The sequence below is a fragment of the Salarias fasciatus genome, chromosome 3, assembly GCF_902148845.1.
Source record: "Salarias fasciatus chromosome 3, fSalaFa1.1, whole genome shotgun sequence".
Classification (NCBI taxonomy): domain Eukaryota; kingdom Metazoa; phylum Chordata; class Actinopteri; order Blenniiformes; family Blenniidae; genus Salarias; species Salarias fasciatus.
The window spans coordinates 3234146-3259100 of record NC_043747.1 but is presented as its reverse complement, the minus strand read 5'-3'; the positions used below and the strand labels follow the sequence as shown (position 1 = coordinate 3259100).

Here is a 24955-nt window from a genome sequence, read left to right as displayed (position 1 = left end):
AAGCTTCAGACAAACCTGAAGACAGCCTCTGGAGTTTAAAAGGCCCCAGCTGACTCATTGCTGGTGGAACAAACATCCGAAAACAAATCTCTGTCAGGTGGAACGAGGGTTGCAAAATCCCGGGAATTTTCAAAGTTGGAAACTTTACATGGGAATTAACAGGAATATATGGGATTTAATGGGAATATATGGGAATAAACTGGAATAAACGGGAATGAATAGGAAATGTACAAAATTGAAGGTTGGCCCTTAACAGGGAACTTAAATATAGTTGGGGGGATATATTGTAGCACAGTCTTGGCAAAAACAACCAGATTTGATGCAGGTACACTCCTCAATCACATGTACACAGCACACTGCTTACTGCAGGGCTACTGAGGCCACGCCCCCTACATGCACTGTGCATTCCTCCATCAAATTTTTCCCCCACTTTGCAACCCCAGGTGGAACATTAACTACCTGTTAACCAGGTCAAAGCTATCATGACACAATAAACTTTAATACACTCCCAGGTATAAAAAAAAACAACAGGTCAACATCTGAGACTCAACTCTGGCATGTTATGTATAGTTTGTAGAATGCCCTACATATTCCAGTTAATGGGTGTTAATAGAGGCCTTCTTGACTCGGTTAGAACAGGCCTTCCTGATGGGACCTGTTCCAGGACATGTCCATTAGAAAGAGGCAACAGGAAGACGAAGGAAGGGAACGTCCTGGAATGGACCTCGGGAGACACGGTTATTGCCAAACAGGTGCGCAAAGTTATAAAAAAATGAAAAGAATGTCGAGGGTAGGTCTAAGAAACTCCATAAAGGAACAAGCAAGATGCTGTGAGATCAGTCTGGAACCGGTTCCTGACTCTGAGTTTCCATCTGAGTCTCAGATCTCCGTCTGGTTTGTCAGTCGAGTTTTGACTGTTTCCAGTAGAGCTGAAGGATTCTACCGGAAGGTCGAGGGTCATCCCAGAGCCAACCCTGACCCAAGGTCCTCTGGAGCCCACCACACTTTATCTGAGTCTTTTGACTGAAGAGGAGCAGCTTCCCATCAGAAAACTCTGAAGAGTGTACTGAGCAGGATCACTACTGCAACAGCACATCATCCGTAGGGTAAAACGAACCTGTCTGACGACGGTCCTCTGCCCAGTTCACCACCTCACCCCCACAATAACCAGACACACCCAAAACCCTCACAATAACCAGACACACCCAAAACCCCCACAATAACCAGACACACCCAAAACCCCCACAATAACCAGACACACCCAAAACCTCTGTACCGCTGTAGCGCCGACTGACCATGGTTACATCACTTGCACCTAAGCACATGCACTTTTCTTCCTATCGAGAAACATTGGACAGTCCTGTACTTTTTATTGTTTTAAATGCTTCACTGTTTTTAATTGTCTGTTGTTATTTAATGATTATGTCTGTCTTGTACACTGTTATGTCATGGTTTATTGCAGGTATGAATGTATGCAGCTGCCACTATGGGCCCAAGACAAATTTCCCCTCATGGGACAATAAAGTTTATCTCATCTCATCTCATCTTATCTTATCTTATCTTATCTTATCTTATCTTATCTTATCTTATCTTATCTTATCTTATGTGGGTTTAAAGTTGAGCTGCTCAGCAGAAGCCAGTCCCAGGTTCTCTCTGGGTGTTGAACGGTCCAGAACATTTAGGTTATTATGATTGAAACATTTTCAAGCTGCAGATGAAGAATCTGATCCTCATAATTCAGCTGGACCGAACAGGAGGAGAAAACTATGAAGCGTCAGTGACAGGAAACTGAGTTTCTCTCCTGTTTCTTTTCTTTGAGCCCATTTCTTCAGTCTCTTACTTTGAATTGATCATTTTCACTGTTAATAAATACTCATATTATTGTGAAAATATTTCTTCTTAGTGAAGTTAAACCTTGGTGCTGAGATCTCTGCTGCTGCAATGAATTAGCATTAACATTAGCATTAGCATTAGCATCACATCCATTCGTCTGTCTTCGATGAAGCTGTCAGGGTTTGTTTTTGTTGAAGCCCTCTGGTCTGAACTGGATGCATAAGAAATGTTAAAAAAGACACAAATAAACCAGTGGAACCAGGGTTTTTCTGGATCCCATCAGGACCCCGAATGAAGACAGGAAGTCAGACGTGAGTTGCTCTCCTTCAGATTCTGAACTCAGATCTTTGATCTGGAACACAGCGACAGTGAGGCGGCTCCCCCCCCCCCCCCCCCCCCCCCCCCCCCCCTCCCCTCAGACCCCAGAACCACAGAGACCCTGAGACGCTCCAGCCTGCTGCTGGTCTGGAATCAGCATCTCTACTGGGGGGAAGGGTGGTGACGGAGTGAGAGCCAGCCTCTGAGCTCCTCCTCCTCCTCCTCCTCCTCCTCCTCCTCCTCCTCGCAGCAGTGCTGGACCGCCGCAGTCCTCGGTGCGTCTGCTGACAGCCTCGTCCTCGGCGCTCCTGTCTGCACGGGGGCCATTGTTTGTTCCTTCCCGGAGACGAAGCGAGCGGCTGGGACATGAGCGGCCACAGAGAGCGGCGGGGCGTGCACGTGAGCAGCCTGCTGAGGAGGAACTGGCTGCTCATCGCCACGGTGCTGTCGGTGATGCTCGGTACGTCAGATTCCCCGTCTGCACTCATCTCCATTCATCCTCACCGGACCGCCGTCCGTCTCCCGTCGGTGCTCAGCGCTCTGGTGTCAGTGGGTCGGTTTGCGCTCACGTGAGCGGAGGACGGGCGAGACGAGCGGGTGTCCTCAGGTGTCTGGACGCGCTCCGGCCCGACGTGACCGGAGTCCAACGACTCGCCGTCTGCGGCTGCAGAGCGCAGCGCAGCGACCGGCTGACCACAGAGGTCTGGAACCGTCCAGACCGGTTTGCACTGAACCGACCGGGTCCAGAACCCTGGAGCTCTACGCTCAGCCTTCAAATTCATGAGCAGGAATCTAAAGAACTGCTAATTGCACATTAAAGAACTCACCATCATTTCATTACCAGCTGATTTCAGCTTTTAAAACCATTTTTAACTATTTTCAACAGGTTTAGCTGCTTCAGCAGTCGGAGCTGCTGAGAGTCTTTTCTTTCTTCTTTTATCCGTTGAACCCTTTTGAAGCCCTTTCAGCTCTTCTCCAGTCACCTTTAGCTGTTTACTCTTCTCCATTCTCACCTGTTCCAGCAGTTTTCGGCCGTTCCATCTTGTTGTTTTTCACACGTCGAAGCTCCAGACGAAGCAGCAGGTTGTCAGCGGTAGAAAATGAGTGAAGCTCTCTGTTCTCCGGTTGGATTTATTCCCGGTTCCCCGACCGAGACGTGGCTTCGGAAAGGCGACACGGTGAAGCAGACTGATTTTATTTCTCATGTCTGAAGGAAATACTGTCGCCTGAAGAACTGCATTATGTTGATGTTGATTTGCTATTTAATAAAATCACATGAGACTGCTAGACTGGAGGATTTCAGTTTGATTCGACCGTGACGCACTGCTCCCATTCATGTTTTCACTGTTTTCACATCGTAATGCGGGATGAGAGGAAGGGAAATGAAAGGGTTTGAACACATACAGAGTTAAAGACGGTGGATGAAAAGGACGAATTACTGTCTTTTAATCAAACAAGCGTGAAAACAGCCAAACCAAAAGTTAAAAATTAAAGAGTTCCAGAGACTTGAAGGCAGAGTTAGGCAACGCCGTTCAGCTCAGCTGATCTCTAAATACCGCTCATCTGCGTTTATAGTGATCCTTCAACCTTTAGAATCCAGGAGGAGACGCTCCACTCTGTAAACCAGTAACCCGGTTTATTTGCTCTGGGATCTGAAAGTGGAGGCAGAGGAGAAAATGTGGCGTAAATGACCGATCAGCGATCTTCTCCGGTTCGGACCGGACTTGTGTCCTGACCTGTGGATTCTACAGCCGCAGACCTGAGAAGGAACTCTCTGGACCGGAACGCTCTGGGTTCGAGACTCATGTCTCGCGTCGGGACAGGACGATCTGGTGGACCCAGCGATGGACTCTCTGACCTGGTGCTGGATCGTGGGACTACCTGCCTTGCCTCAGAGCCTCACCATCTTGGCTTTCTAGCTTTTCTGATACGACCGCTCCATTCAGAGTACCGGGAATCCTGGCAGCCGTCCAGCTCGTCCAGACATGTCCAAACTGGACCTGGGGACTTCTGGAAGACTCCACATCCCTACCGCCGGTGGACCGCCATCCACATCAGCCTCCTCTCACTCCCATCAGCAAGACCCTTCAACTGGTCCCTCCTGAAGCGTCCCTGCTCTTGAGCGCCCTCTGGTGGTCACCGGGGCTCTGTGCAGCTGCTTTTCGCTCTCGGTGGTCGGGCCGCCTCTGAACTCACACACCAGTATGAATAAATCATTCAGTCATTTATTTTAAAAGGAGCCTCAGAAGAAACAGGCTTCATGTTCATGTTAGTCAACGACCGCCGCTGTGGCGAAGAGGATTTCACGTTTCAGTCAAACGAGGGGAATATTTGGAAGCTGTCATTACTGTTAAAGTTATTATTATCAGAAACATTCCTTCATCCCACCACATCACTCCTCATCCTCAAATCCAAACTCATTTACATACAACGTTTCGTGAATTTATGGTTCAATCCAGTGTGAACGATCCTTGTTTCTGCTCCCTTCCATTTGGAACAATAATAATAATTCAGAATGGAGTCAGAAATTCCCAATCCACCTTTCAATCCCTCTTCATTAGCAGCTTTAACCAGGTCTTGGTTCATGGAGAAGTCTGGACTGGCTCTGCAAACCCTCAATACAGTGAATGTTTCTGATTTAATCTGTGCGATTGGCAGTGTTGTCCCGTTTCCCTTCAACACAGACTCCTCACCTGAGTGGAAACATCAGTGATATGGCTGTTGTTCTCTACTGCAGGTGAAATAACATCTGTCCTGCACCCATGTGTACGTCTGGGTGGCACTGAGCAGGCTGAAGTTCACACAGCTGTTGAGGAAGTGCTTGTTATCATAGAAGGATTCAGGAAGTCTTGGAGGCTTGATTCCCTGAGGCTCCTGAAAGGCTGGTCTCTGTGCAGAAACGAAGTCTTTGTCAGCTGGTTTGGTGGATCTTTTCAGGGATCATTGTCCCTCTTTGTGCTGGCTGGTCACAGCGGTCCTCAGGAATGGAGACTGAAGTCTGGAGGCAAACAGTACGCCATCTTGGATGGTGCTTCAGAATGCACCTTGGCCCTCCAAGGTGTCAAAGATGGGCTCAAACAACGTCTGATGAAGCAAGGCTGCCTTTTTCCATCCTATTAGACCCACCAGCAGACCTTCAGCTGCATCTGGAACCATGATGCCAGGTGGAAGTGCTCACTTGGTGGAGAAAAAGCCAGCAGAAGCTCCAGAGGCTCTCAGTTGCTTGGACAAGAAGACGCAGCAGATGGACGTAGACGGCCTCCACCACTACACCACTCCTCCTCCCTGTCAAACAATCCCCCCAGGCATGTGGACCCAAGGACACTGAAGGCCTGATGGGTACAGGCTCTCCTGGCCCATGGTGGGTTGAGCAGTAACCATCTTCCCTGCAGAGGAAAACTCAGACAGCGGTGAAGGATTCCTTAAGGTCAGTCAGGACAAGAGGAATCAGGACTTGGTCTCCAATGGGGCCGAGATCCGGTTCTACAAAACCAGAGCTGAAAGTACAGATGAGACCAGAGCGTCGGCCACCGACCTGGACTTACATTACAAGAGCCAAAGTCTTGGTCCAACACCCAGTGGACCGAGACTTTGGCTCTTGTAGTGTAAATTTGGTGCAAGAAATGCCGGCTGGGATGATCCAGCACTCCCCCACCATCTGATGAGCGCTCGGGAGGAGTGGGTGGAGGAGCCGCCACAGCTGCAGAGCCCCGGCCTCCGTCTCCGTCACAGGGAGGCGGTCTGCAGCCCGCTGGAGCTCTGAGCGGCTATATTTAGCTTCTTTTCATCGTTATTTACAACGGGCCCGGCTCCTCTCTGTGCTCCCGTAACCTTGGAGAGGGAATGAGCGTTCACTTAGAAATATGAGTGCAATTTATAGAAAAAATGAAATACCCCCCCCCCCCCAAAAAAAAAAGGAGAGACTGTAGTGGATGGCAGTCGGTGTCACAGGTAGTTTTCATTAGCCTGAACACTTCTGTCCATTCAGCAGGGATACCTGGAACCACCTGACACACGGCTCTTCGGTGTTGCGTTGTATCTGTTAGTTTCTCCATCTTGACGTTTGTTTCTGCTGATTTCTGACCCTTTCAGGCATCGGTTTGGGGGTCGTGGTCAGAGAGTACGCCAACCTCTCACATCTCGACAAGCAGTACTTCGGCTTCCCGGGGGAGATCCTGATGCGGATGCTGAAGCTGGTCATCCTCCCGCTCATCATCTCCAGCATGATAACAGGTCAATGTGACACCGCACAGCGCCCGAGCGGTCTGGATTATCCTGGAGGCTGCTGTGCTGAGAAAGGATTCCCGATATTCTGTCACTCTCTGTATCTTAATGTTTGCCACAAAATTATGAAAATGTAAAGGAGACGCTAAACAGTGATCTTATAATGATCATACGACAGAAAAATAAGACTTTTCTATTTTCAAGTTTTGTATTGTGACAAGGGTCAGGGTTAGGGTTTAGGATTAGGGTTCAGGGTTTAGGGTTAGGGTTCAGGGTCTAGGGTTAGGGTTTAGGGTTAGGTAAGTATTCATAAAAAAGAAAAGCACGGGCAACAGAAGCTCTTCATAACACAACAATGAGCGAGAGGGATGTGTATAAATATACGGATGCAAAGCTAAAGAATAAAACCTGAATACCAAAGGTTAAGAAATGAGAAGCACCCTGAGGGGTGAAGAAGTGTTTGTTTAAGAGACCCAATAAATATGCCAATAGATAGATAAATTATTTGATAATAAATACTAATGGGGATAAAATTTGTTTTTGGAATCCAGTCAGAAGTTCCAAAGAGGCGGGAGTCCCGTGGCCCGTCCTTCAGGAAAGGATCTAGGAGAAAGCAAGCTCGTTTATGTTTAAGTTTGGTCTGTTGGTGGCGTGAAGGGTAAATCTATTATCCCCTTGCTCAGTTGTCCGTGGTTTAGGTTCCCTGTTCGGGAATCGAACCCCAAACGCTGTCACAAAAGACTCTCGCCTCAACCACTGGGCTTAGGGTTAAGGTTAGGGTTCAGAGTGTAGGTGAGGGTTTAGGGATTAGTGTTTGGGTTTAGGGTTTAGGTTGGGGTTTAGAGTTTAGAGTCAGAGTTAGGGTTCAGGGTTAGAAATGACATTTGATTCTAACAATAATGTCAATTAATTATGTAAACCTGCCAGTAAAAATGACAGAAAAACACAGTTGCTGTCAGGAAACCTTCAGAGTGAGGCTCAGACAGAAGGAGACGTCAAACGGCGGATTCGTTCACATGCTGCAGCTTGAACCAGGGAGGAAGATAAATCTGAATCCTGCGCCGGTACAACCGGAGATGAACCACAGGTCACGAATTCTCACTGCGCAGGCTTTCAGGCTCTCTGTCGTGGCACAAGGTGGTAAAGTCAGATTCTATTGAAAATTAGATATCCGAGGGCAAAAAGGAAAACTATTATTAGACTTTTCCTAAAAAACGACCTCTGAATAAGTATTAATTTCAGAAACACATGTAAATAAGTTTGTTTTTGCCCCTTTACCAGCAGATTGTCCGATATAATTCACTATTATATCATAATATACAGTAAATCAGCAGGAAAACAAGTAGAAGAAAATCCACACTCCACACAGAAAGAGGCTGAGCCAGGCCCTCCCTGGGTCAGTGGGACGGCGAATAAAAACACAGTAACCAGGAAAAAAAAAAAAAACCCCTAATACTGAAGACCAAATAAGCGCCGGCAGGAGTGAAGCGTTTCTTTTCAGTTCACCTCTGACCCTGACGCTCTGACCACCTTTCCCATGAAGATTGATAACGCTCTCTGGAACAGAGGAGGATGAAAGTGCTGGGGCTGTAGTTTCCTGTTCCGCTGCAGCGCCCTCATCTCGCCCTCCGGCCCACCAAAGTGACCCTGGAGAGAACCGCCGCCGCCCCGTGACGCGCCGGGTCTCCTGTGGTTAAATTAGTCACTCTGTTATCTTAAACCCGGTTAAACCTGGTGGTTATATCTCAGTGTGCCTCGACGGGGCTTCATAGACCAGGACTTCATGTTATGCATGAATGGATGACTCGTTAAGGGTTGAAGATGCTCAGTTCAGGTTCGGTCCGGCTCCATAAAGTCTGATGTATCCTATATGTTGTGTTCAGGCGTGGCAGCCCTGGACTCGGAGGTGTCGGGGAAGATCGGCCTCCGCGCCGTCATCTATTACTTCTCAACAACCATCATTGCGGTTATTCTGGGTGAGTTGATGCCTCGATGTCTCACTGATCTTCCGTTGTTTCCAGTTGGCTCAGGTTTGGTCGCGGGAGTAAAGGTCGCTCTGACAGCTCCAGCTCATGTTTGATGGTTTTCAGGGATTATTCTGGTGATGACCATCAAACCGGGAGTTTCTCAGACCGCTGATCACATCGACCGATCTGGGACGACGCCCAACGTCACCACGGCGGACACGCTGCTGGACCTCCTCAGGTGAACTGACCCTGTGACGAATTCTAGCTCTTTTGGATTTCAGTCGGGTCCTGTCACTGCCGGGTTCGATTTGAAGAATGACTGTGACTATAATGGCAATAATAATGTGATTATCTAATGTCCTGCTGTACAGAGTGGACCACTGCTCCACCGTACCGCCACAGGAAAACTGGATTTGTGTAATCTCTTCAAAATAAAATGTTAATAGAACTTAATTGAATTGCTTCAGCTGGTAACAACTAAATGAATGAAGTTCTTTAAAATGAATTTAATAAGTTAAATACACAAAAAAAAATAAGTCCAAAGAACTTCATTCATGTAGGTTTCACCAACTGAAACAACTGCTATGTTTTCTGTGTCAATACCGTGCTTATTCATCTAATTTATTATTGTATTTAAAGAAATGTCTCTATTTTCTTGCTTTTTGTTGATAACTGCAGCAGTTTCCCTGAAGCTGAATGATTTATCAGTATCTTCCACTTCAACAGAAACATGTTCCCAGAAAACCTGGTTCAGGCGTGTTTCCAGCAGGTAAATTCCGTTGATTTCGCTTCAGCGAAGCTTCAGTTTGAGCCCAGTCGCAGTGAATTCTGCCGTTCTGTGAACTCTGACTCCAGTACAAAACCAGGCGCGAGGAGCTGCAGCCCGTCAAGCTTCCTGTCAACACGTCGGCCCCCACGATTCCCCCTCTGACCACCAGCGTCCTGGCAGTGGTGGAGGTCGGCCAACACACACACACACACACACACACACTCACGCACTTCTATCATCACTTCTCCAACCGAAGCGGATCAGACGTGGAATCCATCCAGTCTCGCTGTGTTTCCTCCTCACCAGAACATCACCAAGGACTATCAAATCGTGGGCTCGTACTCGGACGGGATCAACGTGTTGGGCATCATCGTCTTCTGCGTGGCGTTCGGCCTGGTCATCGGGAAGATGGGGGAAAAAGGGCGGATCCTGCTGGAGTTCTTTGACGCCCTGAACGAAGCCACCATGAAGCTGGTCCAGATCATCATGTGGTGCGTGAGGAAGACCCATTCATTCATTCATTCATTCATTCATTCATAGAAAACTGAGACGTTTCCTCATTTATACAGAGAAACAGGTTTAGGAAGGACGGTTTATTACTGGAGCTCTTCATGAGGTGTTTGGAAAGAAAAGCAACTAAAGAAATGATTAAATAAAAGAGACTTAAGAAGATGTACAACACACACGTCAAAGAAAGTGAATCTTATTGTGTGGAATTTAGTTTTATGTTCCGCCCGGATAACACACAGAAACTAAACTGTATCTTAACGGCTTTATTAACTTTTCATGTTTTGATTCCAACCACCAAAAACAACTGTTGACATTAACTTATGACAAAATATTTTAGTTTATGTGCAATAATTCAAATCTGTATTGAGGTTTCACTGTCAGACTCTGACTGTGGGGAAAATGAGCTTTTCAGCTGGATTGTGATGTGTGGATGTTTGATACATCAACAAGACATTCAGACATTCAGAAAAAGCAGAAAATCTTTCAAAATACTTTTTTTTGTAATTAACAAAAAAAAAAAAAAAACTATTCCCATAATGAGACAAATAAATACGAGAAAAAGTTGATTTAACTTCTGTGTAGTAAACAATAAAGATTCAACGTAGTGTCTTTACACAAATACACGGAGTACTGAAGTCTAAAATATTTGTTCTAAATAAGTGCTGCCAGTTTTAATCGCATTAATCCAAATTAATTGATGGAGGGATGCCAACAATTAACTTTTTAAAAATGTGATTATTCGCAAATTAAAGCTGACAGCACTGTTCTAAATACCAAAATTAATAGTTCAAACAATCTGAACATAAATAAATTACGCAAAAAAGTTGCCTCGTGTTTTTAAATAGATTGGTAGGATTTTTTTTTTTTTTTTTCCCATCAGTGCATGAAGTTCTCTTGGTATTTTTAATGATCTGGAACACATGCCTGACACTGTATTCTGTATGCATTTTATTTTGTAGTTTGGTCAAACTGTCAGAGATCAGCTTCAATACAAGCAAATGTTACCAAATATCTGGAGTACAGATTAATATAAACTCAAGAGTTCATAAATGTTGAAATACTTCATTTAATATCATGGAGGATGAGTGATTTAAGAGAGAAAGTGAAGGCGTGTGTGTGGGAATCGAACCCGGTGTCGGTCTCTTCCAGCTACATGCCGGTGGGGATCCTGTTCCTCATCGCCGCGAAGATCATTGAGGTGGAGGACTGGGAAATATTCCGGAAGATGGGTCTGTACATGGTGACGGTGCTGAGCGGGTGAGCGGTCCCGGGTCCCCGGGTCTCCGGGTCTCCGGTTCCTGTGAGCGGTTCTGTGTCGGTCCTGATCAGGGATCACTGACTTGATGCGGACTTCCTGTCTTCAGTCTAGCGATCCACGCCACCATCTGCCTGCCCCTCATCTTCTTCATCATCGTGAGGAAGAACCCGTACACCTTCACCCTGGGCATGGCCCAGGCGCTGGTGACGGCGCTCATGATCTCCTCCAGGTCTGAACCGCCTCCGTAGCTTCAGGACCGGGCGGCGCGGCGGCGGCGGCGGCGGTTCTGACCGGTCGGACCTCCCTCTGTCTTGCAGCTCCGCCACTCTGCCCGTCACCTTCCAGTGCGCCGAGGAGAACAACCGCATCGACAAGAGGATCACCCGCTTCGTGCTGCCGGTCGGCGCCACCATCAACATGGACGGCACGGCGCTGTACGAGGCGGTGGCGGCCATCTTCATCGCCCAGCTCAACGACTACGACCTGGACGTGGGCCACATCGTCACCATCAGGTGGGACCGTCGCTCCGGTGGAACCTCCGGCGCCGCTCTGAGGACCGAGGTCTGGCTTCCTGACGTGTTTTCTCTTCACCCCTCAGTATAACCGCCACCGTCGCCAGTATCGGCGCCGCGGGCGTCCCGAACGCCGGGCTGGTCACCATGGTGATCGTCCTGACGGCCGTCGGGTTGCCTGCCAGCGACGTCACGCTCATCGTCGCCGTCGACTGGCTGCTGTGAGTCGGTTTGTTTTTCCCCGTCAGACCTTTGAGTTTGCTGCCGATCCTCGGCTCACCGGGTCCTCCCGACAGGGACCGCTTCCGCACCATGATCAACGTCCTGGGCGACGCCTACGGCGCCGGCATCGTGCAGAAGCTGTCCAAGAGGGAGCTGGAGCGGATGGACCTCATATCGGACGTGGACGTGGCCAACCCCTTCGCCCTGGAGCCCGGCCTGGACGACGCCGAGTGCGAGAAGAAGTCCTACGTCAACGGAGGCTTCACCGTCGACAAGACGGACGCCATCTCCTTCACCGAGACCTCGCAGTTCTGAGGCCGGCGGCGGCAAAGTGCCACGTGTCTGTCGGCGCGCCGCCGCAGCAGAGAGGAACCCTGAGAGGTCAGCATCCGCCAGGCTTGTCTTAGAGCTTCTCCTCCATGTCGAACTCTGATCACGGCTCAACGAAAAGCGCTTCCGACTCACAAATCGTGCCAAAACCAGGAGAAGTCCGTTTTCTCCGTCCTCTCCAGGTTTTGAGAGGATTCTTTTTTTTTTTCTTTCTTTCTTTTTGTGAATTTTTGACTTTTGTGTTTAAAAACGATGCTCTTAAGAGAATAAATACTGTTGTTTTCTCTCAGATTTACTGTTGTTGAATCCGCTGTCCGGGCTACATTAGACACTGCTTGCATATTCTGTAAATTCAAACTCTGCTAAGCAAACGATAGTTTTTCATCGAGTTGCATGAAGCAATATTTTAAAGGAAACATGTTATCAATGGCTGCAAAATGTATTTTCTGTGGTGACTGACCAGACACTGGATATGGTTGACTAAAGCCCAATAAACACTGTGAAATTTAAGACGTTTCACAGCGCCGAATGACTCTTGTGTTCCACTCTCTGCAGGTTAGAGGGGAAGACAGCCACACACTCCACACCGAGACACACAGACAACCAGAGAGAACCACTGAGCTGAGATTAATCCAGAGAGCAACGTCTCTATAAAGCGCCAAACACAACCCAGGCAGTTCAAAGCACTTTTACAGCAAAATATACTTTTATTTTCTTGTATCTCAAATAAATGAAAAATATAAACAGACGAGACAGATTGACAGGAAGCCTGTCGTCCACCCGTCACTCAGACGGTCTGGTTCTGGACCCACAGCAGACGGAGAAGGAAAAGGAATTCCACAGGTTTGGTGGAGGACCACAGAGGAACCAGGTAAAGTTTCATCTGCTTCTTAAATGTATGAGTGAAACATTCCAGCAGGGACTTAGAATGACCGATGAACACAGTGCTTCCGCCTCACGGCTCACTGTAGGAACATATCCAGAACACTGCAGGCTTGTGTATGTGTGGCATTAAATACCAGATGAATCTGGCTTCAGAGGTTCAAAGCTGACATACTGATGAGTCCCTACAAATGTAATAAAAACCATGAAAGATTTTTCTGGTAAACCTTCTGAAAGAAATTATTTTTCTAAAGGGTGGTTGGTCATTTTTTTAAAGTTTTTTGTTAGATGTCTTCATCCCGGTCGTTCTGCGCATGCTCGGCCGTTGCGATGACGCAACATTCAAAGATGGCGGCCCGCGGTTCAACTCGTACGGAGACGGTTTATTTAACGGGGACTTTATAACAAATTGATACAATGAAAAGAGCCGCTGGACGGGGCGCAACAGCGAGATCTTCAAAGCTGTAGAGTCAGAGTTAAAGGATAAGTTCGGTTTAAACAGTTTTCACGTTGTTTATAGAACGAAGTAGAACACTATCCTCACCCAGAAGGGTTTTCTGATCCAAACAGTGCTTCAGGAGAAATTTAGATCCGAAGTCGAGCCGCAGACCTCCATATACTGTCAGCCAATGGGGCATGTGTGGCGCCGGCTCCCAACAAAAGAAGAAGAAGAAGAAGTTTGCAGTGCAGAGATCTTCTTCTTCTTTGGAGCAGGTGGTGACCAACAACTTAGGTGCACAGCGCCCCCTACTGTGTCTCTTGGTGAATGTACTTCAGTTTACATCCTGATCACCGTGTTCACTTCAGAGATCTGTAAAACATCAACAGCATGTATTTTGCGACCCCGGGCCGTCGTGGAGGAGTGGTGTGAGCGCACCAGGAGGAAATATTGGTGAAACTAATGAGTTTTTGGACGATTAAAGCCGTTTTGGGAGCCGGCGTCTGCAGCTCCACTTTGGATCTAACTTTCTCCCGAAGCACTGTTTGGATCAGAAAACCCTTCTGGGTGAGGATATTGTTCTACTTCGTTCTATGAACAACGTGAAAACTGTTTAAACCGAACTTATCCTTTAATCGAGAAAGAAGGGGAGAAAAATCGCTGCCAAAATGCTTTGTTTACTTCCGGTAGATGTTACTGCGTCACGGCCGCCCCGTCCAATCAGAACGCTTCACAGCCCCCAGCGGTAAGAAGGATCTAATCCTTCATTTTCCCATGTAAACACCGAGGTCAGGAATACGTTACCATCCAGAGGAATTTGGCTTCACCTCATAAAACTACGATATGATAATTATCAGACAAACGTGTGTGTGTGTGTGTGTGTGTGTGTGTGTATGTATTGTGTGCATTTTATAGTGTGAGCTGTGTGACAAGTTCATTTCCCTGAGCGGATGAATTTATCTATCTATGAACAAACTGACCACACAGGGAAAAATAAATCCCAAATCAGAGTTTACTCATTGCGCTCTGTGAGGATGCTGCTCACCTCCATGTCAGACTCACAAACTCATTTTTTCAGAAGAAAAGCAAAAATCTCCACCGGTCGTCATCACAGCTGAACCACTGTCTGCTTCACACATTTAAAGTACTGATATAGTTATAGTCCGTCACACCACCATCTCTCTGACGTGGTCTCTGTTATAAAAAAAACTTGAGAATATTTTTAAAATAAAATAAAATCAAATGGGGACACAGAAAGTCTTAAATATGAGTATAACTGTTGTTTCAGCTCTGCTGAGAGCCGTCTGTTTGTCCTGAGTTCTGTGTTTCCTCTACGTCCTCATTTTCTTCGGCGCTCATCCCGTCGGCGTCGACGGCCACGGCTCCTTTCCGCAGCGGCAGGACGGTGAAGAAGGCGTCCCGCCAGCTGCCCGTCTCCAGGTACGCCAGGACGATCTCGAACACTGCGGGGAGAACACGAGCGCAGAGAGCTGAGGGAAGAACATCTGGGGAAATAACAGAGCACCCCGGGCAGAGCCCTGAGGTGCCCCGGCAGACACACACTGCGGTCTGCGTCTTACCGTGATTGACGGCCAGAACCTTCCTGCTGTTCATCCTGACGAAGCTGCTCAGAGGCAGCTGGGCGTGTTCGATTCCCTGCTCTTTGGCCCGTTCAAAGGTGATGCCCTGCGGACCGAACCCAGACCACCAGTCACACACCCGGAACCCGGCCCCCCCCGTCTGCGCGTCGTCAAACGCACCTTGTGGTGGTTGTGGTCCACCAGGCCTCCGATCACGTAGGCCTTGGTTTGGTCCAGCTCCTGCAGCACGTTGGGGGAGTCGGAGGTCAGGTACACCAGCTGGTCTCTGGGGACGACGTCGCTGTAGTGCTCCGGGCTGATGGTCACGTCCTGCGGAGGACAGCGGGACTGAAGAGGAGCTTCCTCAGCGCTCAGCCCATATCCACCGACTGGCGGCTCACCTTCCAGTTCACCCAGCCCTTGTCCTTCTCGTCCATGCTCTCTTTCAGCTGTCCTCCGAAGCTCGTCAGATAAAACTGGGAGTTTAGAGAAAACCTGTCAGAACACTGGACGTTTGGAGGAACTGCTGGAAATACTCAGAAATCCTGACCTGCACCGGACTCTTCGCTCGTCTGTTCTCGGCATAACACCGCTGGATTTGTTTGTGAAGCTTCCGGATATCCTGAGGAGCCAACCAGAAAGACAGAATGTCCAGCAGCCTGCGGTTAAAAGCAGAAGGCCTGTGATGGTTTCGTCACCTTGATGAGCATCAAGCTGTCGAAGCTGCAGTCCAACACCAGCTTCAGGGAGCAGGGGGAGCTCTCTCTGCACGGCCGCTTCCTGGAGCTCTGCTGGCCTCTTTCCTCCTCCGGCTGATTCTGCCTCTGCTGACGCCGCTGCTGCTTTCTGTCTTTTCGTTTCTGTCTGCCGTCCACAACAAACACAACACTTCTTTAGTTTGTCTCATCAATGGAATCTGATTGGTGGGTCGAGAAAGGAGAGAAGAGGGGTGACAAATGTATTCACCTTCTACTCAAAATCTTTTAATTTTCCTTTAAACTCAATTTAAAATTGTACTTGAATGCCTCAACACAAAATCACAATTCAGCCTTTATGGTATCTACTCAGGTCCCTTCACAATAAGAAGATAATGAGAATAAATCAAATTCAGACAAAGAACATTCTTGTAACGTTCATAAAAGGAGGTAAGATCAGTGCAGGTTAACGGTCAACAGGATGCAGGAGTGCAGCGTAACTGAGCCTGTCATTCAGGGCATCTGCTGAAAATTACTGCATTTTTTAATATTGCAAAATATCAAGCAGGGTTAGAAATAAACCACAATGTCAGATTTTTTTTTTTGTGTGTGTTCAGTTAGGCCGAAAACTCTGATTTGAGTGTGCACACTTTAACCCGGACATTTGTCTGGATTAGAAATCTGTTCTTACGTTCTATCAGCATTAATACATATTTTCCATTTCTAATCTTTTATACACCCTGACTGGATTAAGAACACTGTGTGGATGCTGAAGGAAGATCCCAGCCCTTTATTATTATATATTTCATAAATTCTGACACTTCTACCAACACTGATCCAAAGCCAGTCCTTAATTCCAATCATAGAATCATATGAAATGAAACAGCTGACCCAGTGAAGGTGCTGCAGCTGTTTTTGGTTCAGTTTTAGTGGAGCTGGTCTTTAAATTACTGAACTTACTTCCGGGCCTCCCTCTCCTCCTCCCACTTGAGCTGCCGCTGGAGCTTCTTCCTCTGCCGTTTGGACAGAGACTGGACCTCTGCAGCAGACTCCTCCTCAGCTTTCTGCTCCTGCTGGACTTGAGTCTCTTCTTTGAGCCTCTCTTCGGGTGTTTCCGGCTCAGCGGGCGCCTCCATGATCACCGGGCGCTTCTGAGATTAAGATTTCAAACTGTTCGATGGTTTATCCACACGGACACAGCCGAGAAGACTCATTAAAACACGCTGAGACAGCCTGCTTCTCTGAGATGCTGAGGAAAACACGTGGGCGCATCCGAAACACGTCATCGAGGCGCGCCTGAGACGTTCACGTACCAGCCGGAAAATTGGACATTCAGAATTCCAGTTTCCCGAACTTGTAAATTTCACGACCACACAAAAGGAGACTATTAGGAACCGAGCAGTGAGCGTGTATGGGATTTTACTGCAGAGAAGCTTAAGAATGTCCATGTAGGTGCTCTACATAAAATGTATTTATTGCAACTTGTGCTTTCAACACATCTACAGCTTTCCCATCTGAGAGACTTTCTCAAACAGCATGTCACTGCTGTGTCAAAACTGCCATACTGCTTAAAGTTCTCCTGTTGGACAAATCAAAGTACAGGCACCATTGTTTGTATTTTCCCAGGACATCTGCACTACACCAGGAGGTCTGAGTTACTATATAATTATGATCATTATTATTAGTCCATTATCTTAAGTCCACTGTCGCCCGGAGCAGCAGATGACCCAGAGCTGGCCCTGGTTACGCTCTCATGTGCTATTATTAGCCGGTTGACCGTATTAACCTTAAAATGTGAGTCTTTTGAACTTTGATTCAGTATTAAAGAGCAATGCAGTGCAGCCCCCCTCCCTCTGCAAGCTGCCTCCTGCCTCACCCTGTCGATTCCCTGATGAATTCTATACAGCAAAATCAGTGGAACGGATATGAGTGGAAGTGAGAGGAACGTTGATCCATCCATCCTGTTTGTTCCTGATGAAGATCAAAACATCTTCAGCGGCTCTTCTTTCATTGTTTATTTTTCTACAGCTGCTGGGTGAAGAGTGACTGAGCGTTAGTGAGAGAATGGACCTTTTCCCCAGTCCCTTGTCTATGGCAGAGGGAAGGAGAGAGAGAGAGAGAGAGAGAGAGAGAGAGAGAGATCAGTCTTTCTCAGAAAGGATTTTTTTCATCATTCTCCAAATCATACAAAACTAAATGAACTAAAAATGAAAACTAGATGCACATAGAAATGCCAGTGTGCACAATGTCAAGATTACTTTACAGACCATAATTGAAAAAGACAGAATATATTAATTGTTAAAACACTAAACGAACTATTTACATAAATTAAAAAAATAGATTCAAGTCAGTTTAGAATGCCAAACAAAACTATTGTTGTACTTCTTCAGTCCTGGACGTTGAATTTAAAGCAGTGCAGAGTATCCTCACCGTAGACGACCTTCCTGTGGTTGAAGACTTCATGTGTTCATGTGTCTCACCTCCATCACTCCTCCACTGTTGCAGCTGTGCTGCTGTTACATTCTTTTCATCTTGTGTCTTGGCAGAACTTTAAACATTTTAATAAGTGACCAGGAAGTGCTCCTGTCAGGTTTTTTGTTTACTGCTCATAAACATAAATGCGCTTTCACAAAAACACAGCAAAGCAAATGGATGGAAATTCGACTGATTTGTGTTTATTGTCTTCATGCGTTCATCCGTGAGCCGACTGGAACAAGTAGCCATTAAAATGCATAAAACAGGAGAGGACTGACTGAGAGAAGAACCAACAGAAACACTTTCTCCTTGGTTTTCACATCTGATCAGCAGGACTTTAACAAAAAAAAATCTGTGACAGATTAAAAAGAGTGAGCGCTTCACCCACAAAGGCTTCATCTGCAGCGCCAGACATTTCCATCTTTACTCAAACAGTCATTGAACAGTCAATATTTTAGATGAAACCAATGATTGATATGATTCAGAAAATAAATAATGATTATATCAATTTACATTTTACAAAAATAAATGTCAAAAATATAATTATCTACTGTTCAAAATATATTAGTTTGAAATTCAAGAATTGAAATGAAATAATCTCAATCTCAGTCACAGTCACAACAATTTATAGACATATTTACGAAAGAACTGCTGCAGTTTGCTGCATTTGACAAAATGAATTTAAAAAAGAAAATAACCAGATGAGAAAGCAGGAAGAAATCAGACATGACAGCAGTCCAGCGTCCACTGAAGCTCGGCTCTGTGGAAAGAGGAAGAAAACCAAATCAGCTGGGGTGAAACTTTACATGAACTGCGTTGATGGTGCTGAGTGTCCACAGCGGCGCTTCTCTGGCGCTGATCTGTGGATGTGTGAGTGCTGCATGGCTGTCTGCCCAATCTATTGATGTCCTGTTCCTCATCTGCCTGAGGACCAATCAGCCAGGCTCCATCCGGTCTTAAGGAGCTGTTAGTCCACCAAGATCCAGCAGAGCAGCTGGTCTGAGGGAAGGAAGCTCACATTCAGGAGGGAGGGGCAGAGGCAGGCGACACACCAGGTGATCAAACACCGAGGGGATTTCAGACAGGAGGGACTGAGGCTGGGAGTCCTGACAGGAAGTCTGGTTCTGCAGAAAGTCTCCTGAGTCTGGTTCACAATCAGTGTGTTCACATGGGACTTCTATAAAATTGAACAATTTAAACGCCTGAAAACTTTATTCAGAATTAATTTTAAATTCAAACATACCAGCGGGCATATTCTCGCATCATTTTATGCAAATTGGGCGCGACTTCATCCTGGTCGTTCTGCGCATGCTCGTCGTGATGACGTAATTTTCCAAGATGGCGGCCCGCTGCCCGCGGTTCGACTCGTACGGAGAAGATTTATTTAACGGCAGTTTTAGATGAATTCAATATAATGAAATGAGCGGACCGATGGTCGATTAACAACGCGGACATTTTCAAAGCCGTAGCGTCAAAGTTAATCGAGAAAGAAAGACGAGAAAAACGCTGTTTACTTCCGGGAGACGTCATTACGTCATGACTTGTTCGTCCAATCAGAACGCTTTACAGACCTCGGCGTGGAGAGGATCTATTTCTTCGTTTTTTCCATGTAAGCACGGCACTCATGAATATAATTCTGAATTACTTAATTCAGAATAAACCAATTCCGAATTAAAAACACCATGGAACCAGATTCAAAGTCTCTCCTCAGTGTCTGGTTCTGCAGGTTTCTTCCTTCTTATGCAGAATTGAGTACTATGTAGCTATTTTCTTAGTAAAAGTACCTTGAAATGAGTGCGTATGTCTACCAAATCTTTTTGGTGCAATAAAATCAAATTTGAATCAAACTGAATTGAGTTTCTTTGACTGTCATCAAATGACTGATCCTGAAAATAGCTCGCTGACTCTGCTGCAACTCAAACCTGCCAGACTCCTCTGACGAGCAGCAGCAGCTGAATGCCTCACACACACACACACACACACACACACACACACACACACACACACACACACACACACACACACACACACACACACACCACAACACAACACAACACAACACCTGTTTGGCATTTCGGCTGTGCCTGTCCTGAAACTCAAACACTTTGGTCACGATGGACCTGAAATTAGTTTATCTATCTATATCTCAGCTTTAAAATGTGAATTTACAGCAGAGTATTACTCTGTAAACTGAATAACAACATTACGCAGTTTATTTTCTTTAAACTTGTCTCCTTTCACTGGCGCGATGGTTTAAAAACTGATAAACTCATGATGCCCAGCAGGGTTTATGAATCTTTTCTGTGCAATTATAATGAAAATATCCACATTCCAAAGTTATTAATAGAAAAGTGAAGAAACATTGCATTGAAAAATATAATTTTGACCCAAATGCCAGCAAAGTAAAGAGAAATTCTTCAGCAGTGTGTAAGACATTTCAGATTGTTATGCACTCTGGATTAGCTCAGTTAGTTTCCTGATTGAAAAATCAGCTAAAACTGACAGTAGTGATCACAAATGTATCATCTTTATGTTTAAAAGAAACAGATATCATGGTGTAAATCAGTCAGTCATTGATCTATGACATCTTTGTGCTCTTTTTCTTCAAGTGAAGCTGATTTTCATTTCCGTCTTCAGCTCAAATCAAGCACAAAAATACATTTTATACTTAGAAAACTGTTGACCTTCTTTAAAAAATGTATTAATGTATTTTGTACATAAAGTAAAACATAGTAAATTTTGCTAATTTAGGTTCATACCAAGTTATTTTATTGATATTTTTTAAAGCTTGACGGCTTGAAGGTGAGATGAGGACGATGCTCACCGGCTGCCGTTCATCTGTGCTCCACCACGAAGCTCATTGTGGTCCCGTCAAACGAGGGTGGGGCGACGATCCGGGTGCCCTGTTGGGGGTTGAAGCTGATCAGCGGCCGCGGCGGCCTGACGGCGGTCGGCGCCACCTGCTGGGGCCCGCAGGCGGCGTGGGGGAAGCTTCCGGTGGCCATATAGACGGGACTCTCCATGTAGACGCCCTCCGTCGGATGGGAAGAGACCCGGTCCTCGCCGCCGGCCGCCGGCTGCACCAGCGCCTGCGTCGGCATCACGGACGGCGTCGGCAGGAAGCTCGGGTAGAGCATGTACGCAGGACCAGGGCTGAGGGCCAGATGGGGGATCTGGATCGGTATCGGTGCCAGGGGCGGCTGTGACATGGGAACATCCACGTACTGACCGAGTTCCGGGTCAAAGAGGCGTTTGGTGGTCATCTGGACCGGAGTGTCCACCAGGTAGTAGTTCCCACTGGAGGGGTCCAGGAGCATCTTCCTCTCCACGGTCTGAAACGGGTCCACGAGGGCCGGGGTGACCGCCGGGGAGAAGCAGTAGAACTGGGGCTGGCTGCCGGCCAGGCCTCTGGGCAGGGAGTGGTAGATGGACGCCGAGGTTCCCTCCGCTGAATGAGTCTCCATCACGATGCTGGAGAGTTTGATTCCCGCGCTGGGCTCTGATTGGCTCGGTACTCCGGTCCCCGTTTGTCCCGGGGACTTGGTTCTGGCTGACGCATGAGACGATGTTTTATCAACCGATAAGGACTTTTTGCTGCTTGTGGGACGAGGATTGACCGGAATGGTTAAGTAGTCGTCGCTGTCGGTTGAAAACCCTTGTGAGAACCTGTCAGCCGCTTTTGGTTCGTCTACTTCAGTCCCGCTTTGCCCTGCTTGACTGTGTCTTACTGACACAGGCAGCTTTGGGAAATCGAGGACGGGATGTTTTGTGTCTTGGAGGATTTGTTCGATGTTCTTCAGCTGCGGCGTTGTGGCGGACGTGGCGGACTTGGCGCTGAGGCTGAGCGTGGCGTGGCCCCCCACAGTGCTCGATGCTCGCGCCGCCTGAGGAGCCTGTCGGTCTTTGTCGTCTTGCCTCTTCATGCCTTCCCTGGTCGGAGCCGCCATCTTTGACTTGTCTATACTTGAACAGGCCTTGTCCATACCGTGCCCTCGTGCCCCTCCCCCCTCCGGCCCCACGCTCAGGTCCTCGCTGGCAATCAGTGACAAGACGTGGCTGTCCATCAGCGGCTGGGGCTCACTCTTTCTTTTCCATTCATTCTTCTCAAATACATAGAGCTGCTCCATGGTTTTGACCGCTGCCTGGAGTTTCTCCAAAGCTCCCTGATTTGGTACCTTCAGCTCCGATTTCTTATCTTTCGTGTCAAAAATTTTTTCTTGCTTCTTGGGACCGTTTTCAGCCCTCAACCCGCCGCTTTCCTCTGAATTTGACGCGTGGCTCAGAGCTAACCCAGCTTCTCTTTGCAGAGGATCAGTTTTAGTGCTGTCCGGAGTCTTTACTTTAGCTGTCTTGGCATTTTCTGAAGATTTCTCATAACTGTTCGTGTTGACAGATTGATATTTTATCACTATAGGTGACACAGAATTCCTCGTTTTCTGCTGTTGTTGTCCGTCAGAACACTGAAGTGTACATTTATTGTCGCCGCTGTCTGCCGGAACAAAGTGATAGGAGCTTTTAACCAGTTTTCTCACGTCTCTGACTTGATGAATGGGCGTCTGTAGTTTCCCTTTGGTATCTCTCACATCTCTTACCATGAAATGGGGCACTTTATCTGCGGACTCCCCCCGGGACGCCGCCGGCAGCAGCTGGTGTTTGGAGTCGTCTGTCTTGGCCTGTCTGGCTGCCGAGCAGCCGACGGCGGGGGACAGCTGCTTTGAGACGGCCGGAGGATCGCCGCTATTCCCCCTGGCGCTCCGCAGGTTGATTTTAATTTCCGGAGGTTTGGCTGAAGCCGCTGGATTCCTGGAGTCGGCGATGTACAGGCTGCTGTCGGAGCGCAGCTTGACGTCGGCTGCAGCCCCGTCGGGGGAGTGGGACCTGCTCTGGGTCAGTTTCGGGGAGTTTCCGTTGTTGGACTGCAGCTGTATACTCGGCACAAACAGATGAGACATTTTGGTTGTTTTGCTCCCGTGCGCCGCGGCGCCGTCGCCCGGTCGCCCCTCCACGGTTCGATCCTTCCTACGGTCCTCTTGAAACTCGACCTCGTCGTCCCTCCAGCATCTGAACGCGTTACTTTGGCTGCATAGCAGCGTGCTCTTAAACGCTTCCGACGATCCAATTTTAGTCCGAACGCCGGCTTCGCCCGTCGGCCCGGCCGCGGCGGCGGCTCTCCGGGAGCTGGCGGCGGGCTCGCGGGAGCCATCTGAGCCGTCCGCTTCGTCCGCGCACATTTCTGCACATTGAGAGCTGCTGTGGAACTCCGTGGCATGCCTGAGCAGCTCCCTGCTGCCCTTCACCCCAGCGGCGCTCTCCCACGGTGCAAAGCAGCACGAAGCCGCCGGATGCGACTCGCTGATCTCCCCCCGCTCCATTCTGCGCTCCTGCTCAAACTGCATCTTCTTAAAAATGACATTTTTGATCAGGCTGGACGCCAGGATGGCCTTCTTGTGTGTGTCTTCCATGGTCTTTACAAGGCTGCCTGGTCTCTCTGTTTTGACTGCTTAGCAAACTGTTGGTAACTTCATCTGTGGAACGTGATCCCGCAGCCTTTTTGCACAGTTAGTGCGTCTTTCACCCAGAGACATTCCTGATTTGCCATTGCAATGAAAATTCAGTCTGGGTGAGGCTGATTGCCCCGCCGAGCCCCCGAGCCCGGCCGGATCTGCTCTCTGGGTGCATGCAGTGGAGCGGTCTGCAGCTTCTAACGATGGGCTCTGAGGGGACAGAAGTTCAGACGAAGCCTCTGTCACATGTTCGTGTTGTCATATTTCAGGTCAACAAAGGCGGGAAAGGAATTCCTCAGATGACCCCTGCTGTGAAGAGGCTTCTTGGCGGAATCTAACAGGCAAAACGTTTCTTGTAGAAGCGTTTCTACCAATCTGAGCCACAGCACGGCTCTCTGGGGAGCCAGCGGGGGTCAGGGGTCAGTTTGTACCCAGAATGAGTATTTTCAGCGCCATCACTCAGGAACAACAGATCCTGACTCGGTGATCGGATCACAGTTAACAGCCTGCCTCCTCTTCCAACACCAGCGACTGAGTGACTCCCTTTTAGCAGCTTATAGCCCCCGGGAGGGGGTGGGGGCTGAAACAGGAAACCCAAGCTGTTGCTTTTTCCCACCGCGACCGAAACACCGGGCGCCTCGATATGTTTATACAAAAGCATTCAGAGGCGTGGATGCCCGCCGGTGTCGGGGCGTCTGGGAACGTGTCAGGGAGGGATACCGGCCGCCCGCCGCCAGGCGCAGGAGGCTTCTGTTCTCCGGCGTCGCCGTGGTCATTTATAGCTCCGCTCGGCTCTGAACCGGGGAACTTGGCAGCGGCGCCCGGATCTCTTTCAGGCGCTGTGCTGACTTCAGCTCCGGCCTCGGCCCGCCTCTCGCTCGCCCCCCGCTGCTCCGCTGCCAACAACTGACAGGTGAACAAACTGGGCGGTAAACCCACCGGGCTCCGGCTCCTTATGGACCTCAGCTTTTTGACAGGACAGTGAGAGTCTGGTTTCGTGGTTTAGTAATTAACATTTTCAATATTGAAGCATGTGTTTGAATGTAGCAGCAAGTCACATTTTATTATCTAGAGAGCCACAAATGCTCTCAACTCACTTCAGTTAGTAACAATGAAAAACTATTTCAGTCAGTCAGAAGTCATTTTAATGACATATAATGAACTCACAGGAAGAATATAAAGTCATCACAGTCTATATGCCAAGAATTTACAATTCTTTTGCTTTTTCTTTTTTTTCTTTGAATGCTTATTCGGACCTCTAGTTAATGCGTTGAGTTTGGAGAAGCTCTCGTGTGCAGTTTGGTTCATTTTCTGTTCCAGCCTTCCCTCAGTCAATGTGGGGTAAGCTCTCTCACTTCATTTGGGGAAGTGAGGTGGAGGGGTGGGGGGTTATTGTGTTTATAACTGTTACTTTGTTTTTGTTTTTGTTTAGTTTTT

At 47.8% G+C, this 24955-nt stretch overlaps 3 protein-coding genes across 3 annotated transcripts; 1 reads left to right on the top strand and 2 right to left on the bottom strand.

The window, feature by feature from the left end:
* The first annotated feature begins 2517 nt into the window (after window positions 1-2517).
* slc1a1 (solute carrier family 1 member 1) lies at window positions 2518-11928 on the top strand. Its single transcript, XM_030085381.1, has 12 exons — window positions 2518-2611; window positions 6244-6384; window positions 8259-8351; window positions 8466-8580; window positions 9069-9111; window positions 9198-9299; window positions 9418-9602; window positions 10771-10878; window positions 10986-11108; window positions 11197-11391; window positions 11478-11612; window positions 11688-11928. The coding sequence occupies exons 1-12, from the start codon at window positions 2518-2520 to the stop codon at window positions 11926-11928; spliced, it is 1575 nt and encodes a 524-aa protein (XP_029941241.1).
* A 2040-nt stretch (window positions 11929-13968) lies between these two features.
* On the bottom strand, window positions 13969-16795 carry trmt10a (tRNA methyltransferase 10A). Its single transcript, XM_030087870.1, has 7 exons — window positions 16500-16795; window positions 15543-15708; window positions 15395-15466; window positions 15246-15320; window positions 15025-15174; window positions 14845-14950; window positions 13969-14727 (listed from the first exon to the last, which is right to left on the bottom strand). Exons 1-7 carry the CDS (start codon window positions 16673-16675, stop codon window positions 14549-14551), a joined length of 924 nt encoding a protein of 307 aa, XP_029943730.1. The 5' UTR covers window positions 16676-16795; the 3' UTR covers window positions 13969-14548.
* Window positions 16796-18347: 1552 nt separating this feature from the next.
* On the bottom strand, window positions 18348-23476 carry LOC115386157 (uncharacterized protein C4orf54-like). The gene is made up of 2 exons (XM_030088378.1): window positions 20839-23476; window positions 18348-18774 (listed from the first exon to the last, which is right to left on the bottom strand). Exon 1 carries the CDS (start codon window positions 23474-23476, stop codon window positions 20849-20851), a length of 2628 nt encoding a protein of 875 aa, XP_029944238.1. The 3' UTR covers window positions 18348-18774; window positions 20839-20848.
* Window positions 23477-24955: the final 1479 nt, after the last annotated feature.